The sequence below is a fragment of the Penaeus chinensis genome, chromosome 41 (genome assembly GCF_019202785.1).
Source record: "Penaeus chinensis breed Huanghai No. 1 chromosome 41, ASM1920278v2, whole genome shotgun sequence".
NCBI lineage: Eukaryota > Metazoa > Arthropoda > Malacostraca > Decapoda > Penaeidae > Penaeus > Penaeus chinensis.
In genome coordinates, this window is record NC_061859.1 from 27021902 (window position 1) to 27041124 (window position 19223).

A 19223-nucleotide genomic window follows, 5' to 3' on the forward strand; every position below is an offset into this window, starting at 1 on the left:
TTATAGTAATTATAATGATAATAATGACATTGGTGATGATAATAAAAAGTATAATGATAATAATAATAATAATAACAATAATAATGATAATAATAATGATAATAATAATAATAATAATAATAATAACAATAATAATAATAATAATAATAATAATAATAATAATAATAATAATAATTATAATAATAATAACAATAATAATAATAATAATAATAACAATAATAATAATAATAATAATAATAGTGATAATAATAATGATAATAGCAGTAATAATGGTAACAGAAATAAGAATAAGAATAAGAATAAGAATAATATTCATCCTGGTGATAATATTAGTGATTATAATAATTGTAAAAATAACGATAATAACAACAACAACAACAAACAATGATAATGATAATAATAATAATAATAATAATAATAGTAATGATAATAATAATGATAGTAAAGTCTATGAGCTGCTTTTTCAATGAATCATGAAATATATATATATATATATATATATATATATATATATATATATATATATATATATATATATATGTTGCAAAAACACTATATTGACAAATTTCTTCTAATGAAAAGTTTAAGTTCATTGTGATGTTATGATAAAATTGAATTAGTCTTTAGATATATGAATGTAAGTGAAGGAAAGCCAGATATTGAGGGAGGAAGGAAACATATTTTTTTCCTGATTTCCCCCCTGCCCGCAGTCCTGATTTCCGCGGGGGACAACACGCCGGGGGCCGCCGAGCACACATGGCAGGAGGCAGCGGCGGGCGGGGACGCTGACCTAGTACTTTTCTCGTTAATTTAGCATCATGGGGGAGACTGTGATAGGGAGCCTGGTGCCAGAATGGGCGGACTTGGATCCCAATACGCTGGGGGAACCTGTCAAAAGCATTGAGGTGAGTTTACGTGGGAGGAGTGGAGGAGGTCAGTGTGCCTCGCATTCGGCGTTAATAGTTTTATTTTTCACGTTTTTTAAAGTTTTGGTTTAGTCGGCTGCCTTTGATGTAAGTGGCTCGCTTTTGGTATTATTACAGTACAGTAGTAGGAGTTGAGAAGGATTTGTGAAATGCAGTAAAATCACTGATACAATGATAGTTACTTATGCATTTTTTCATGTTCCTGAAAGATTGGCAATATATATTGATTGGAAGAATGTTTAGTTGAAACATGCAGCGGCGTTCAAAGTAAAGCTTTTATATTATGATTATACTGACTCAGCCATATGCTTAAACTCTCTGTAACCTGTGGTTGGTGACTGACAATCTGAAGTCTTAGAAGAGTGTCAAGTGATCATCATGGCCTCTGAGCTTTATGCAGAGACCAACAGACTCGCAAGGATTTACTAATTGACAAGGCAATTAATAGACAGAGTGGTACAGTTTTTATTACCAGTTGAAATATAAGGAGGTTTGGGTAAAAGCTTAATTTTGTGAGGAAATTATTCAAGTGTAATACTATGACTTTCATGCCACAGGAGCCAAAATGTGCACCCTAGACACTCATATTGAGTGCACGAGAAGATTAAAACAATTTAGTCAGTTTACTGTTTGATTTGCCATGCTGAAATTGCAGTTAGTTTGTCATTTTCTCCAGATTTATTGATCAGAAATAATTGGTATACTTCTGTTTTCCTACTCAGCTTGGTTGTTTTTTTATCATAATCTTAATCTTGTTCATATTCAAGTGCATATAAGTCTTTTATCTTGCTTCTGTGGTTGTGTTGTTGTTTTATGAAACAAAAACTCAAAATGATGTTATGTGATTTTTCTTCAGGATAAATGGAAGTTAGTCCCAGCATTTCTTCGTGTCAAGGGCCTGGTGAAACAGCACATAGATTCCTTTAACTACTTCATCAATGTGGATATCAAGAACATCGTCAAGGCCAACAGCAAAGTCACAAGTGATGTTGATCCTTTGTTCTATGTTAAGTATGTTTTCATCGATTTTTAGTTATATATATAGATGGACATAGAGATAGATATCTTTCAAGTATCTTGATTTTTTAAATTTACTTTTCAATTATTATTCTTTATGATAAAAATACAAGCAATTATGGTTTAGAAAGGATTGCTTGTAGTTCTAATCAAATCTGTATATGATAATAATAATAATAATAATAATGATATTAACCCAAATCCTCCGGGTCGGCGATCCCTGGCTCTACGGGCATTTCCGGGAGGCTACCGCGTAGGCCTAAACTCATATTCCGGGGATTTATCCCGCGGGGTGGGGTACGCGCTACGCACACATAGTGCGGGATTACTCCAATGCTACTTGGTTTTACTAAGATTGATGAAAACTGTATGTGTAAAATCGAGAATAAATCGCTTTTTGCGACCTTATATTGGAAAATGTATTGAATTTCTCATCTTTTTTACTCTTTTATTATATTATCCTTTCTCCATACTGTCCATATCAGATATTATAGGGGCACAGCTTTTGTATTATGGTTTTATATCATGTTCATTGATGAGGATGCGAGGTTTGGTTGACATAAACAAATTTTTACATCAGATTTTTATTTTTCATTTCAATTTGCATGGTAAGGGGTAAAACAAGGGGGACATAATGCGACATCGCATAGCCGACAGACGAAGCGAGACATGGTCCTTTTTCCTTTCGTCTGTCGGCAGTATTTGCAGCGGCGATACTTCCCACCATCATTTTCTTCGATAGTGTGGGTCATATTGTTGGAGCGGGGCTGGGAAGGTGACCGGGGAGATCGCGATGGTGTTGCCGCTCGCTGAGGTGTCACGCTCCTTGTCCTCCTCACCTTCAACCCCGTCGGCCGCTGCAGCAACTCAGCTATAAGCTGGACGCGGAATTCCAGTTGTGTCATTTTTCCGCCCATCCACTTATGCACTGCATGCGCATTTATTATAGCCATATCCAGCAGGTTGTAAAACAATTTCACATACCACTTATTCGTTTTTCTAGCTGCTGGATATGACTGAGCTAGCTGGTCGCTTATGTCCACTCCTTTCATCCCTTTGTTGTAGTCGACAATACTCAGAGGTTTTCTTCGGACCTCCCCTCTTCTATTGGGTGGGAGGTCGACCATCTCATCTCCCCTGTGGATGGTCGACAGGATGTTGACTTGTTTCTTGTCGAACCATGACATCGCCAACATCCCTGCCCTCGAGGTCCTGATGTCGACTTCGCCCTTCTTCTTCACAGATAAATCCTTTGGCATGAACTTCCTATTTAGTCTTACCGTGCCGACGGTCTCTGTCTTCCGGGACTGTAGGTAGTGGAAGAGGGTGGGCGAGGAGTACCAGTTGTCAAGGTACAACTGGTACCCCTTTTCGAAGAGACCTGCTTCATGCATAAGGTCTACGACTGCCTTCATGCTTGCGGGGACGTCACTTCGGTCTTGCCCCATGTAAACTCGGAAAGCCGAAGTATATCCTGCTGCCTTACCATCACTGGAACATAGTTTGTAGACTTTCATGCCAAACCTTGCTCTCTTGGACGGGTTGTACTGGACAGCATGATGACGTCCCCTGTAAGCCCACAGTGACTCGTCGACAGCTATCTTCTCCTCCGGAGTGAAGACTTCCTTGAAGGTCCTTTGCAGCGTGTCCATTACAGGCCTCAGTTTCCACAACCTGTCGTCTGCTGCTGCTGGATCTTCGTTGTCACTGAAGTGGAGGTTCGCTGTCAACAGGTCATACCGATCCCTCGTCATAGTCTGACGGAAAACAGAGCTGTTCAAAAGAGGATTATCACACCAATAATGCCTGTAAGAAGGTCGGGGCTGTACACCCATTAGAAGACGAAGACCTATGTACTTCTGCAGCTCCTCTGCAGTGCTATCTTCCCAGGCCTTCATATGCGACGATTGGTGTTGCGGGTGCTGCTCAGCGTACAAGTTCGTCTGGGTCTCCAATGTCTGCCAAAGGTCAGGGGGGAAGAAACAGTCCAGGATCTCCCTGGGCGTTGAGTCCTCCTCAAGTCCCAGTTCCTCCTTCAGGCCTGGAGTACCGCAAAAGCCGTGGCGACGCGGCACGTTCTCCTCCTTGAACCAACCTTTCCAACCCTTGGACCCAGGGGCGTTGCGGGCGGCATGGCGGCGGGCGTACTCCGACAAAGGCTCATCGGAGTCGATGGAGGTGTCGTGGGCAGAGACGTAGTCAAGAGTGACTTCGTCCCGGTCCAACTCATCATATGTGCAGTCACTATCTGCATCGTCCCCGTCGTCGAAGTAGTCAGGATCGTCTACCTGATCCTCGTCCACTTCTTCCTCGTCCTCCCAGTCGGAGTCTCCGAGCAGGGGAACGGCAGGCACTGGAGCGACGACGGGTTCGCGGGATGTCGATGGCTGAGGCTCACCCACGTCCGTGAAAGACATGAAGCCTTCACGGGCGTGTGCTCCCCTCGTGGCAGTGGGCGCTAGTAAATCGCTTCTGCGGCCAGATGGTCGGCCAGCAGAAAAGCGAGAAGCACGAGCGCGAGAAACTGTGAGAATACGAGGCATGTTCAAGGAACAGAGGTCTGGCTAACAGTGATCTTAGTCAAAAGGTAAGGTCATAGGAAACCTCGTCACCGTCAGATTTTTAGCCGGCCTCGTTTGTATAATTGCATACGACCTCGTTTCCAGAAGAATGCTTGTTATGGGGTAATGGGGGAGGAGGAATGAGGGATCTCCTCAAGAACGAATCTCCGTCACCTCCGTAGCTGACTTCGTTTGTGAAGATAGCAAAAATGACTTAGTAACATTGTTCATGTATTTGTCTTACATAATAGTCTTTATACATTTATATGATTATGATTATGTAACAATATAGAGCCTCATTAGCATGTATTCTCCAAAAATGAATAGAGATGTAAAACGTTATTGAAAGGTGAGTAGGGAAGTCCGTAGATTCGATGTTTTCTTTTATAAAAATTCGCGAACAAATGTAAAACGCGAAATAATCAATTTTGGTGTGGCTGAGAATGATTTGCGTCATCAGATAAGTTTGTATATATCACCTCGTCACCATCACCTTTTTAGCGTACCTCATTTGTATTATTTCCAGCACAAGATGGGGGGAAGAGGGGGGGGGCGAAATGTGGGGATGGGGGGGACTGGGGGGAACAGGGAGGGAGGATGGGGGCATGGGGGGAAAGGGAACTCAAGAACAATCTCCATCAGTTTTGTGGGAATGGAGTGTCCAGAAAAAATAAAAACGTAAAATTGAGACCGTCATCACTCATGACGCCCGGCAGCAAGGGTGCCGTCACCTATCATGACGGCCGGAACATTGGCCAGTAAGGTGCCGTCATCTCTTCATGCCACCCGGAGGATTTGGGTTAATAAAGGGTTATGATTTGCATTTTTTTTTTTTCTCTCTCTGAATCATGAAATATATTGTGTTGCAAAAACTTAGTATATTGAGTTCTATAAATTAATAAACCTCTACCAGTGTCTAATAATTAAGTCCACTGTAATGTGATGATAAAGTTAGATTTGTCTTTAGGTATATGGATGTACGTGTTGGAAAGCCAAACATTGAAGAAGGAATGAATATTGTAAGTGAGACGGCACCACACGAGTGCAGACTCCGTGACATTACATATTCAGCTCCAATCATGGTCGACGTGGAATACATGAGAGGGGACCACAGAATCTTTAGACGAGATATTCCCATTGGTAAGTTTTGGGAAATTCAGACTAACTCCTCACTCTGTTTTAAAATATGGTTTTTATAGATCTGAATCACATTTTATGAAAACGAAGTATGAAAGGAAATATGTGTAGAAGCTAATTTTGGAATGGGAATGTATTGTTTTCCAGGTCGAATGCCAATCATGTTGCGATCATCAAATTGTGTGTTGTCACAGTGTAGAACACATGCAGAGCTTGCAAAATATAATGAGTGCCCTCATGATCCTGGTGGATATTTCATAATCAAAGGACAGGAGAAAGTAAGCAGTTCAAAATCTACTGTGTAAAAGAACCATGAGATATGACCATCTTTTTTACTATAGAAGTACTCTTTTCTTTCTTTCTCTCCTTCCTTTCTTTAATTATGCTTATATATCTGAATCATTACATTCAAAGATTCCATTCATTTACTGCAGTCTTTTTATTTATGAATATATTTTTTCCCTTAGGTTATTCTCATCCAGGAACAGCTTTCCAAAAATCGTATGATTGTTGAAGAGGACAAGAAAGGAGGACTAACATGCCAGGTGACGTCATCCACGCATGAGAAGAAATCTCGCACCAATGTGACTATGAAGAATGGAAAATATTACATCAAGCATAACACCCTGACTGATGATGTTGCTGTTGGCATTGTTTTCAAAGCCATGGGAGTAACCAGTGACCAGGAGATTGTACAGATGATAGGAACAGAAGACAGGATCATGACATCTTTTGCAGCATCTCTGGAGGAATGTGCCAGACTGAATGTGTATACGCAAACACAGGCACTGAAGTATATCGGTGGCAAAGTGCGACAGAAGAGGTTCTTTGACCGTGGCCCCAAAAAGACCCCAGTAGATGAAGCAAGAGATTTGTTAGCCACAACTATTCTGGCTCATGTACCTGTTGAAAAGTTCAATTTTAAGATGAAGTCCATCTATCTGGCTCTAATGGTTCGGAGAGTGATTGAGGCCCAGGGTGACACTAGGATTGTTGATGATCGAGATTACTATGGAAACAAGAGGCTGGAGCTTGCAGGGTCCCTGATCTCCCTTCTATTTGAAGATTTATTCAAAAAGTTCAATTCTGACTTGAAAAAGAAGTCTGATATTATTCTTGGCAAAAAGGGCAAAGTATCTCAGTTTGATGCTGTACAGTATATGCAGTCTAGCCAAGATGCAATAACCAATGGGTTGGAAGTTGCCATCTCAACAGGGAACTGGACCATCAAGAGGTTTAAGATGGAGAGGCAAGGAGTCACACAAGTGCTGGCAAGACTTTCTTACATCTCAGCTTTGGGTATGATGACCAGAGTGAACTCCCAGTTTGAAAAGACAAGGAAAGTGAGTGGGCCCAGATCCCTTCAACCTTCTCAGTGGGGAATGGTGTGCCCCTCTGACACACCAGAAGGAGAGTCTTGTGGTCTTGTGAAGAATCTAGCTCTAATGACCCACATTACCACAGAAGTAGATCCAGAACCTATCATAGAATTGGCATTCAATTGTGGTGTGGAAGACATCAATCTTCTGACTGGAGAAGAACTGTCAAACAGAGATGTCTTCTTAGTTTTCCTCAATGGTAACATCATAGGTGTTACAAGGGATCGCCGGAGAGTGGTTCGTGTGTTCCGGGCCATGAGAAGGAATAATGTCATCAGCGGTTTTGTTTCTATATACCCTCACAATAAGCATCGGTGTGTTTACATCAGCTCTGATGGAGGCCGGCTCTGTCGTCCATACATGATTGTGGAGAATTGTCGACCAGCTGTGACTGAACACCATATAGAAAGACTAGCTCGAGGTTTAATGACATTTGATGATTTTTTGCATGAAGGTTTGGTGGAGTATTTGGATGTGAATGAAGAAAATGACTCCAGTATTGCCATGTATGAACATGAAATTAGTCCAAAAACATCACACATGGAAATTGAACCTTTCACAATCTTAGGTGTCTGTGCTGGATTGATCCCATATCCGCATCATAACCAGAGTCCTCGTAATACCTACCAATGTGCTATGGGTAAGCAGGCTATGGGAACTATAGGCTATAATCAGCGGAACAGAATTGATACCTTACTGTATAATTTAGTGTATCCTCATAAACCTCTTGTTAAAACAAGAACTATTGAACTTATCAACTTTGAACATCTCCCTGCTGGACATAATGCTATGGTAGCAGTTATGAGCTATTCAGGATATGATATTGAAGACGCCATCATTATAAACAAGGCATCCCTTGATAGAGGCTATGGACGGTGTATTGTTTACAGAAATGCCAAATGTTCAGTGAAACGCTATGCCAATCAGACATCAGATAAAGTTCAAGGCCCACTCATGCAGGTTTTAGAAGGAGGGAAACAAAAGCCAATATGGAAACATGAAACCCTAGATAGCGATGGCTTAGCAGCAGTCGGTACACCAGTTCTTCCAAGACAGGTGTTGATTAATAAGCAAATGCCAACAGTGACACAACTTTCATATACTGATGGACAAGCACAAAGGCAGGTTGAATTCCGGGACACACCAGTAGTACATAAGGGGCCAGGAAGTATTTATGTAGAGAAAGTGATGCTGTCATCAGATCCAGACGAATTCAACTTGATCAAGATCCTTTTGAGACAGACACGAAGACCAGAGATAGGTGACAAGTTCTCCTCTCGCCACGGCCAGAAAGGTGTGACAGGCCTGATTGTGCAACAGGAAAACCTTCCCTTCTCAGATCATGGGATGTACCCGGACATGATCATGAACCCTCATGGTTTCCCTTCTCGAATGACAGTTGGAAAGCTCATGGAACTTCTAGGTAGTAAAGCAGCTGCTCTGGAAGGAAAGTTCAATTATGGAACTGCCTTTGGTGGTACATCAGTTAAGGATATCATGGAGGATCTAGTCAAGCATGGGTTTAATTATCAGGTAGGAGTCTTACTGGGTAGAGCATATATTGATTTAGTTGTCTCTTTATTAATTTTCAGGAAATTTGACTAATCTCTGAATATGTATAGTTGTTAGCTAACTTTGATTATCCTTTAAAGAGAACTAGTAAGTGCATAGTTTAGCAATTTTTTTTTTTCAAGGATAAAGGCATATTTGAGTCTGTACTAATAGTAGCCATATTTTCAGGGCAAAGACATGCTTTACAGTGGTACAACTGGTGAGGCATTGAAAGGTTACATCTTCTTTGGACCAGTATACTACCAAAAGTTGAAGCATATGGTTATGGACAAGATGCATGCTCGATCTCGTGGTCCCAGAGCTGTCCTGACTCGACAGCCAACAGAGGGGCGCGCACGTGATGGTGGCCTCAGGCTTGGAGAGATGGAGCGTGATTGCCTAATTGGCCACGGGGCAAGGTGAGTTTATTATGGAAGAGATCCTAGTAGAATGAATAACTCTGAAGTATAATTAAGATTTTATTTTCTTTCTTTTTACATTTTATTATTATTATTATTGCACTCAATTTGTACTAACTTTATCTTTGTTTTTTGGACAGTATGTTGTTGCTAGAACGTCTCATGATATCCTCGGATGCATTTGACGTTGATGTTTGCAACTCCTGCGGCCTGTTGGGTTACTCTGGGTGGTGTCACTATTGCCGGTCATCAGCTAATGTGTCATCCATACGGATACCTTATGCATGTAAACTTTTGTTCCAAGAACTGCAGAGTATGAATATTGTACCTAGGTTGCGCTTGCAGAATTATTGTAGTTAAAGGTTATATGAAATTCATGTTTATGCACTTCCACCATGTATATCAAGACACTTGCAAGTCTGGATTTCTATATTTCTTTTCACATTGATATCAGTCATTTGCAATAATTTATAAGGAAGCAAATATGAAAAATCCACCATAACATGAAAGGCAGAAGAGTGAGAGACTATCCCCAGTATCTGTATATGGTTCTACTGGATACAAAAGATTGAATTGCAGACTTTAAACTTGGAAATCATTGCAATTTAATTTTGGTTACAGGTACAACGCATTCTTATTTGTTTTTACTAAGTTTGCCAGTCGTCATTGTCCCTGTGAGGCAAATTATTTGGAAATATTTTGTTAATCAAATGTTTTCATTTTTAATAAATGGATTTCTAAAATTTATATATTTTTGGTTTTCTGTGAACCTGTGTGTGTGTTTTTACCTTATTACTTCAGGAAAAGCTATTCCTGTGATATTGTAATGAATGTTTAACTGTAAAGGAAAGTATTCTTGCATAGAATATGAAAATATTTGTTTATGTAATTAATGTTTTATTTTTTTTTTTTACCTAACATATACAGACCAGTTTCCTTTTTCAAAAATATATGTGGTTCATTATACATTCAAATTCTTAATCTATGCAGAAATCTCTGCAAGTTCAAACATTGCCCCTAGATTTTCTTTTTCTTCATTATAGTTTGTATTACTAATAATAGTAGCATTTTCAATGTAATATTTTTCAAACAGACTGCATACATGTACAAATATGCACAGACAGAGTTCTGGGGAAATTAAAGATGGAACAAAATGAAATTCTTTATTACAAGCCATGGCAAGGTAAACCATCATGTAACTAGAAAATAATATTTACTATGTCTCTTAATCACATCCATCAAAGTTCCATGTTGCAAGAGGTTTTCTTTTACATTTTTAAGATGTTTATTAGGTATATGATGCATGTTTCTTTTAAAATAAAAAAGGAAGGAAAAAATGATTCAACTCTAAAAGTACAGGCCATTTTTTTTTTCGTTCAAGGTAACCTCTCTCTCTCTCTCTCTCTCTCTGTTGGATAAGATTTCAATTACATAGATATATGCCTAATTAACTCCAGCTACTGATACATTTATAAATGTAAACAGATCAACAAATATTCTAGTATTTCTTTCCAAATCATATATACAAAAATATTTACATATTCTGCTTAACAGTAATCTGCAACAAGAAGCGAAGTCTGAAAATACAAATGAAACTGTGCATCTGGTTGTAGTCTGAATTACAGTAACATTAGAGTTGACAGTTCAAAGAGGAAAACTGACAATAACATTCACTATGCTCATACTGAACACACTTTACCACACACAGTTGCTACAAACATTTCCTTCAATGACATTTAAAGTAAATCAGGTTTTTTAAGTTCTAAATTTCAAGCCAAGTATTTGGAGTGAAAGAAATCCACAATACAGAAAAAGATATTGCCATTACCATCAATATCAGTTTTTCTTCATGCATAAAAGCTAATCCATGTGCAGACGAGGAAATCACACCAATGATGAATAAATAGAGGTACAGATTACCATTAAATTCATATCTTAATGAATTTTGTAAATATATCAATTAAAAGTAAATGAACGATGATGTAATAAGAAACAAAATAATATCTAATCCTCACAATGCTGACAGACAAAAAAAAGCCTAATTAAATACCAACAGACAACCTTAACACCATTACTTCAAAAATATATATTTCATGGTCAGTAGTCTTGGAAACCAGCTTGTCCTTCAGAACTGGTGCCGTTCTGCCTAACATTTCAGGGAATGTCTGAAATGCCCTTAATTTTAATATCAAATTCAGAAATAAACAACACAATATGGAGCTTCAGTCTGACACAAACAAATGCTACCTTATATAATTAAATATAATTTTTGGATTTATCTTACTTCTACAATAACTTTTACTTGACTTTGTTGGAATCTTAATTTTCATTCCAACCGTTTATAATTTCTTAATATTTAACTTTATTTTATATATTCAAAGAGGCAAAATAGTCATCTGAAACTCATAATAGTAGCAATTTACCATAGTATAAACTTAAAGTGTTTACAATTACTTGTCCTTTCATCTGCAGAATTTGTTACCTATAAGAAGAACCAGGTAATTTACATAAGACTTAATTTCTTTATTGAATGTTCAAATCAAATTGCTTAGGAATTTAAAATGATGTGTCTCTTTTATCATACCTCTGTTACAAATCTTTTCATAAGTATTACTACATACATACAAACACATCTGGCGCTTTTGATCATCAAAGCTGCTACTAACCTGAGTTGTTCTATTTAAAACATTGAAGAACAGTTGGGATTGCTTTTACAATTCTCTCAATGTATACTGAGCAAGTACATTGTAACTGTAAGTGTGCCAAGGCAATTCCTTACCAAAAATACCTGCCACCTATCTTCAACAGTGGGTTTGAATGCATACCAGAGATCATTCAAAAATACCACCATCTCTCTATTATGTATATAGAATGCAATACTGTGGAATAATCATAGTGAGCTGGAATTTGAAACTGTAAACAAGATTCAAGACTCCGGGCAGTTGTAATCTGGAGTCCTATTGAAACCATTACAGCCAACCACATAACAAAGTTTATAAATCAAGGTATCTAAATTCAATACTGAAAATAACATGTACAAATATTAAATATTAAGCACATTAAAAAAATAATACAAAAAATCATAGTTATGTTCATCCATGAGATAACTAGAGAAGAAAAAATAACTAAAAAAAGACAAAGTATATGGGTGTGAGTGTAAGTGTAAGTGTGAGTGTGGTGTGATGTGATGTGAGTGCATGTGTACATATTGAGAGGAATGCTTGTTTTCATTAACATGTAAGTGAACATGGGCATCCAAATGAAATAAGATATTCCAACTGAAGAGGTCTGGCATAATGGTTGGGGAATCAGTAACAAACGTGCCACATGTCTACTTATACCAGTTTTCAGTCAAGAGCAAGATACATAACCTTTAAATCTCAAACATCCTCACAGAAAGTGATAACCACTGAAAATACTACAGAGATCATTTGACTGAATTTGAACCTCAGTCTGAATCCCTACTGCAAGACTTCAAATTCTTCATCATCCTCTGATTCTAAATGGTGATCCTCTAACTCCATACCTGTGGAAAATGGAAATTCATCTTAGCAAAGGATTTGATTATTGATTTTGTGATCTGAGAACAAAAGTTTTGCTTTCTTTATTAGGAACAGTCACTCTTCTACTCGTACAGCTCTGAAAAAACAAATATATTGAGTATGATCCATTCATAGTTCTCTTGTAGATAAGAGTCTGTATATGTCTTTCAGTCTAAAATAAATGCCATGACCACAAGAGCATGACCACATGAGTATGAATGTCATGACTTACATCTTCCTGAAGCTCCTTCTAGGGAAAAGTCATCCTTCATGTAGTCTGGTCGCGTAGGTACAAGTTCAAATAGAGGTGTCTTTTCAGCATCTATAAGTTCTTGGCGCATTCGGTTACACAAGTCATCATATTCTTTCTCTGTGCCACAGTAGAAACACTGAAAGAAATGTGATGGAGTGATCATCTGACATTTTCATTCTTCATTATCATTATTTACATTATTTTTTCTTTTTCTTTGTGTATTTTCTTTTACTTCCACATTTACACAGTAAAGCAGATACTCAAGTATTCATTAAAAACAGTGAGATAAAAAGACAATCACAATGACTCAAGGTAAATAATTACCAATGCCAAAGATGGATCTAGATGTTCAAAGGGCATTCGCTGTGCATACATGCAGTGATAAGACTTGTCTGTTTCCACTTCTGTTTCTGTTGCCTTCTTGGCCACACTGCCAGCTTCTTGGGTTGTGTGGGGATCTAGGTAGACTACCTCATCACCTGAAAACAAAAACAATTAATAAACAATTCCTTTAAGGCTATCTAGAGGTCACAAATAACATCCAAATCATTATATTTTACATTATTTGTTAAAGTTTCATTACACAGTTTATTTTCACTCACCAACAAAGCCCACAAAGTAGGAAGCATGATTGGGCTTTCCCCCTATGAGACCTAAAGACTGGGGCATCTTAAAGCATTTCTGTTAAAACAGAAAAATAATCATATAAATATATTCTGAAATTGCCTCCTGATATCACTTGGATTAACAGATATACATATATTTGCTGATTTGCCATCTTTGCTTTTGTAGACCAATAAGTCATGAGTTTTAAGCTAATTAAAGTGAAAAATATTAACTATCTCGATTTTAAGTTCTTATGACACTTTAAAGAAATGGTAGTCCAATACAAAAAAAGTAACTTTCCCATATAAGATGAGCACAATAGCGAAACATCCGATCGTATCTCTAAATCTCTGTACCTTAATGCCTGAGTAATACACAGGATTCATCTCAGAGAGTCCTAGTCGAAGTGGAATGAAAAGGAGCAGTGGCCGCCATCCTCTCTCCCCTTCAACCTGACAACTGCACTCTGTGTGTAATTCAGCAAAATGTCAAAATGCATTCACTTGAAATCCTTCCCCATTTATAAAATCACAATCTCATTAGGTTTTGTGATAATACTGATGTTTCTATGCTTCTAATAAGCAAAAAGATTACAACTTACTGATTTCATCCATGATGACAATGTTGTCCAGGGCAACATTAACACTAAAGTTATTCCATTCATCAAATATCACCAGTTTTCTGACGAGCAAGAAAACAAAGTTAATGAATTATTCTGAACATCCTTTCCAAGATGCTGATCAACCTTGACAACTCCATCACCCTCAAGAAACAACTATCCAACACAGTAAACATTAATAACACTGGCATATACATTTAAACGAGACTGATTCACTGAGCAAAGCACTCACCGGATGACTTGTGCAACTGTGTTAGGGCCATACCACTCCCCGATCTGCTTGCCTTCATCCACCCCCAGCTGTGACATGATGTGGAGAGAGAAGGTGGCACACTTGTGGTCTTCAAACAAGCTCAGTATCCTAAGGTAGGTCTCATCACTGGTGGATGACTCCCAGGTCCAGTCTCTCCCTTTCAAATTAATAATAAAAGACAACCATAAATACAATAACAATAAGATTACATGGACTCTATGGCATTAGGCATAACAAATAAATCTGGGTATAATCAATATCATGAGCATCACTTACTTCACAATTACTAATTACATGAAAAGGTTTCATGGTGACAGTTTTTGAGAGATATAAATGGGAATGAATAATAATTATATCAGCACCACGATATATGATTCCCCTTTGCCTCCTGATTTAGTCCTTTTCATTGGCACCCTCATCACTAATTATCAATCTTCTTCAAAATTCCAATTGTCTGAATTTAATGGATCACTGATAATTACACTTATTATTGCAATGAACAACTAGTAACACAATCTCATCTATTATCAGTGCATAGAAAATATATTCTTATCCAATAAACATTAAGTCTTTGATGTACTGTGTATCATTTTTTCGTCTTGATTCAAACAGAAATAGTACAAAAAAAATAAGACAAAATAATATTCACCAAAATCGAAGGAAAAAAAATGAGATGGAAAGAAAATACAAAAGAAAAATTAGAGAATAGAAAGAAACAACACTGAAAAAGAAAGAAGCAAGAAAAAGAGAGAGAAAGTTGAAGAAAAATGGATAGAACTTGATGAAAGAAAAATCGAGAGAAACAAAACTCAAAAGACACAAGCAGAAAAGGAAGACTAAGAGAAGAGAGAGAGAGGCAGCAAGAACTCAAGAGACAAAGAAGATACCTAAATGCCTCCGGATCAAGGCCTCCGCCACCACCATCTGTCCGCAGCGGAGCATGCAGCCCCAGCCCTTGTCAGATGTAAAGTTTGAATCTCCGATTTGAGCAAAGTTCCGTCGATAAGTCATCCATAGCCGAGACTGCACATCACTCCGCAAGGCTGCCAGATCTGAAGTGGAGCGAAATAAAGGTACCACTGCAGATAAATAAATATATTACAGAAAAATCTAATTTACAACAAAAAAGTCTAAAAATATGATATAAAGACTATACATTCAGTTTTCCTTTTCAATATATTCTCTTTCAGTATATCATTAGTAGCACTGATTTCTCCTTTCTTTCTTTTAATATCAAACTAAGCTTACTTCACACTGAAAAAGGTAAAGTAAAGCAACTGAAATGCTATCCTGTTGTAAAGCTATTTTCCAAATGCTTAGACTGACATATGAGCCTGCACCTGCTGCTACTATCATATCATCCTTCATACCTACATTCCTTCATACTGAAAGCTTCAAGGAATAAAATTGCAAAACGCTTAGAGCAGCAGCTAAACTCTGACAATGTAATACAAACCTGTCTGAGTAGAGTACTCCTTGCCTAGCAACCAGACTGGCTCCTCGGTCTTTGGGAAATCCTCCGGCTCACTAAGAGCACCTTCATATGTCATACAAGCTGAAATCAAGCAAGATTTCTGTAAATAACAAACTTAAGAAATGAAAGTCAATAACCATTAATTACAGGTAATAAACATATCTTTGTTGAATAAAGTATTTCAAAAGCAATACAGCATCTGTCAAGGTAAGAACATCAAACAATGATAAACAATTAACGTCTATCAAAAACGGAAGCTTCCAAGCTTTAGTCTAGTAAAAAAGGAAAACATCTTGAAAACCTATGTCTTCACAGATTATAAAAATACACATTACTAAGTATAAAAACACTGCAATAATAAATGTCAAAAGTCATAAAAATAATAAACAATAAAAAAATAAATACATAAATATGTCATAAATAAATAAAACCATTTGAGGGATAAACTTCTTACAGAAACCTGATCCAAGATATATACAGTACAAACATGCCCATCAAAGTTCAACAACCTACATGTTTGGACACTTTACAAAGCAAGGGATTCTGTGCACAACATCTTTACAGTACACTTATAGAGGAGAGTAGTAACGTTTATTTCTCTTTTCTTTTTTTCTTTTGACATACCTATCATCTTAGAAAGATTATGAAGCCACCCAAAAACAATACAAAGGTAAGGATCGAAGATGTGTAACACCCAGAGCAGGTATCTGCGCCAGCGATATGGAAGTTTAAGGGACCATCTGCCAATCATCATCTACAAAAAAAGAGATATAGGGAACATCATTCTAACTCTGCTCACCTAAGAACCCTTGCTGCTGAATGGTTTAAGTGTGTAAGTATCTACATACAGTGATAGATAAAAAGATAAGGCAGATAGATAGACATTCATTTATCTTTTCCATCAGTGGTAACTTAACAGACAGAGGTCTGGAAACAGAGTTAGCACTTTCAGCTCTGTAATCAAGTGCCTTCCTTGTTACCTATGAAAAGATATGCTATTCAAAACATAGGGATTCTTTCAAAAGGCGAGAATAAAAAAATAAAAAAAATCGAATACATGTAACTCCTATCATTCTATTTTCCCATGACCTTTTACAAATTCTCTGAAAAACAACTTATTTTCACAATTGCATACTGCATGAAAAAACTTATTTCCACCCAAGGTATTGCATCTTGAAGAAAATGCAGTTTTAGTGGAACTTCTGGTGGTAGCTCTGAAAGTCAATCACACAATCAGCTCTTCTATTTGTCAAAGCAATACACAGTAAACAATAACACAGTCATCTGCAGTTAGAACATACCTGATCTCATCATGGAGTTCTATAATAGGAGAAAGATTCAGTAATGTCTTGTATAATCTTGACGGGTTACATAAATACATCTCAATCTGAACAATACTTCCCTCTGCATACATATCACATGCCATCAAACCCACATCAAATGCAACATATAATCCCTTTCTATCTGGTTCTGAAGGAAGATTTCAGTCTTTAACCTTTCCAGAAGTACATTCTTAACTCTATATACTAATAATTAAAACTCCTAAACTATTTTTTGTTCAGATTTTCCAAAAGATTTCCTTCATGTCAGTGAAGTAACTTCCATTCTGTCAATGCCCTACTGAATTACTGAAAAGTGATATCTTATTAAACAGTTTTACTCTTTTTTTCACTTGTTATAAGTTTGCACTTTTATCCTAGATACTATTTGACATTGGCTTTCTGCCTCAAATTTCAACTTAGTACCTAATCAGGAACTTTGCTCTCTCAGGGGGTATATCATTATATTTTTTTCTTTCTTTCTTTCTTTCTTTCTTTCTTTCTTTCTTTCTTTCTTCTTTCTTTCTTTCTTTCTTTCTTTCTTTTTCTTTTCTTTCATCTTTTCTTTTTTTCACTTTTCCTTTCCTTTCCTTTTACCTTTTTTGTTTTTTTGATTATTTATCTGCTTTTTGTTTCTAATGAAACACAATCAGGATATTAGAATACTATAACTGAGAAATTCCACTTCAAAAATGGATTTTGTTCTGCATTATCTGACGGAGGTCCATTGAAATCTTATCTTCTACTGTAATGATAAGTGAATTAGAAAAAAAAGCTAAAATAAAGCTCATGTGAAATATACTTCTTGTAGCCACAGACAGATTTTTACACAGGCTTTCATAATAGGCAATATGTAATAAGTCCTAGTCTTATTCCATTCTATTCAATTCATTTAAACTTAAGAAAAATAAAGGGATTTAAATAGATGATGAATTTATCAACTTGCATACCTAAGTCTGTTACCCCAAGAATGGTGCAATTCCCAAATCTTTTCATCCCTGTGGTGGACAAAGAATGACACTTTCTTTTTCATTTAAGATACGATATGCAAGGGTGGGAATTCTGATTCTGAATTCATGACCGCTGCCTAATGACAAGTGCTATTAGGCAAACATGGCAATCGATTAGCAGCAAATGCCTAAGGTGCTAGAAGCTGGAAACGTGCCAGAATCTCCACAATTCAGTCAAAACAGCAGACTCAGCCGTCATATGAAAATGGTCTGTGTAACATGTCACAGGAAATGCCGAGCACGTACAGACTGGCGCATTGCAATTCCTTGGAAGTGTGAAAAAGCACATTGTAAGGCTCACCAAGGTTGCTGAATACCCAGGTCATGGAATAGGCTGGCACCCTGGTCTTAGACTTGAAATGTACTTTCTTAAACCTGATTAGCAAAATAAATATCTCAACAAAGTAAGTCAATGACATCAATTACAAATTAATGTTTATACCTCTATACTGCTCCATTGTGCAGTATGAGACGTACACTTGCTTTCTAACAGTAAATCATGACATAAGGAAATAGGCAAATAGGTAAAGAAATATAAAGACAGCTTATAAATATCTCTGAACCACAAATGTGTAATTTATACAAATAATATAGGAAGATTTCCTCACTGTAAAGCAATGACATAATCTGGCATAAGTTTTAACAAAGACCTCAACAGGAAAGCTTAACAGAAAGTTATATGATATTCTCTTTAAAAAAAAAATCATAAACAAAGAAAAGTTCAGATGGCAACACTTGGCCTCGTCCCTTGGCCCTGAGAATCGAATTTGATAATAAAGAAGATACATCAAGATAACGCCTTTGCAACGTTCAGTTGAACCCATTTTCCCAAAGAGACCAATTGCTCTGTCGCGAGGAACATGTTTCCCTTAATTAGTGTAGGAAAAAATGTTGACCCCGCCTTCTATATCATGACTCACCTTATTTTGACACACAAAGGCGTAATTCTTCGCGGGGAAATAAGCTACGTCATTAAACTATCGGTCAAAGAGATAAGTTCCTCGTCTAATTGCGAAGAAAAGCCCGCAGACGCGCCAAATAACAGGACATAAGACCAACCTGCAATAATGTCATCCATGATCACTTGTCACTCTGTTTTGTTTTGTGACGTCACGGTCATTTTCCAATTAATTGCTGTTTCTGGGTCTTTTGAGCTC

General features: G+C 37.2%; 2 protein-coding genes across 3 annotated transcripts; one reads left to right on the top strand and one right to left on the bottom strand.

Moving 5' to 3' along the window:
• The first annotated feature begins 741 nt into the window (after window positions 1-741).
• LOC125047742 (DNA-directed RNA polymerase III subunit RPC2-like) lies at window positions 742-9737 on the top strand. The gene is made up of 7 exons (XM_047646154.1): window positions 742-905; window positions 1783-1937; window positions 5472-5644; window positions 5789-5919; window positions 6109-8553; window positions 8761-8990; window positions 9131-9737. Exons 1-7 carry the CDS (start codon window positions 819-821, stop codon window positions 9348-9350), a joined length of 3441 nt encoding a protein of 1146 aa, XP_047502110.1. The 5' UTR covers window positions 742-818; the 3' UTR covers window positions 9351-9737.
• A 402-nt stretch (window positions 9738-10139) lies between these two features.
• LOC125047743 (cysteine protease ATG4B-like) lies at window positions 10140-19198 on the bottom strand. 2 transcript variants are annotated; one of them, XM_047646155.1, is made up of 11 exons: window positions 19126-19198; window positions 16362-16491; window positions 15720-15818; window positions 15151-15315; window positions 14243-14420; window positions 13993-14072; window positions 13748-13857; window positions 13388-13466; window positions 13110-13264; window positions 12765-12921; window positions 10140-12516 (listed from the first exon to the last, which is right to left on the bottom strand). In XM_047646155.1, exons 1-11 carry the CDS (start codon window positions 19138-19140, stop codon window positions 12452-12454), a joined length of 1233 nt encoding a protein of 410 aa, XP_047502111.1. In that variant the 5' UTR covers window positions 19141-19198; the 3' UTR covers window positions 10140-12451. The 2 variants fall into 2 exon arrangements, with proteins under 2 accessions (XP_047502111.1, XP_047502112.1); XM_047646156.1 differs by lacking the exon at window positions 16362-16491 and having other exon boundaries at window positions 19126-19186.
• Between the last annotated feature and the right edge of the window lie 25 nt (window positions 19199-19223).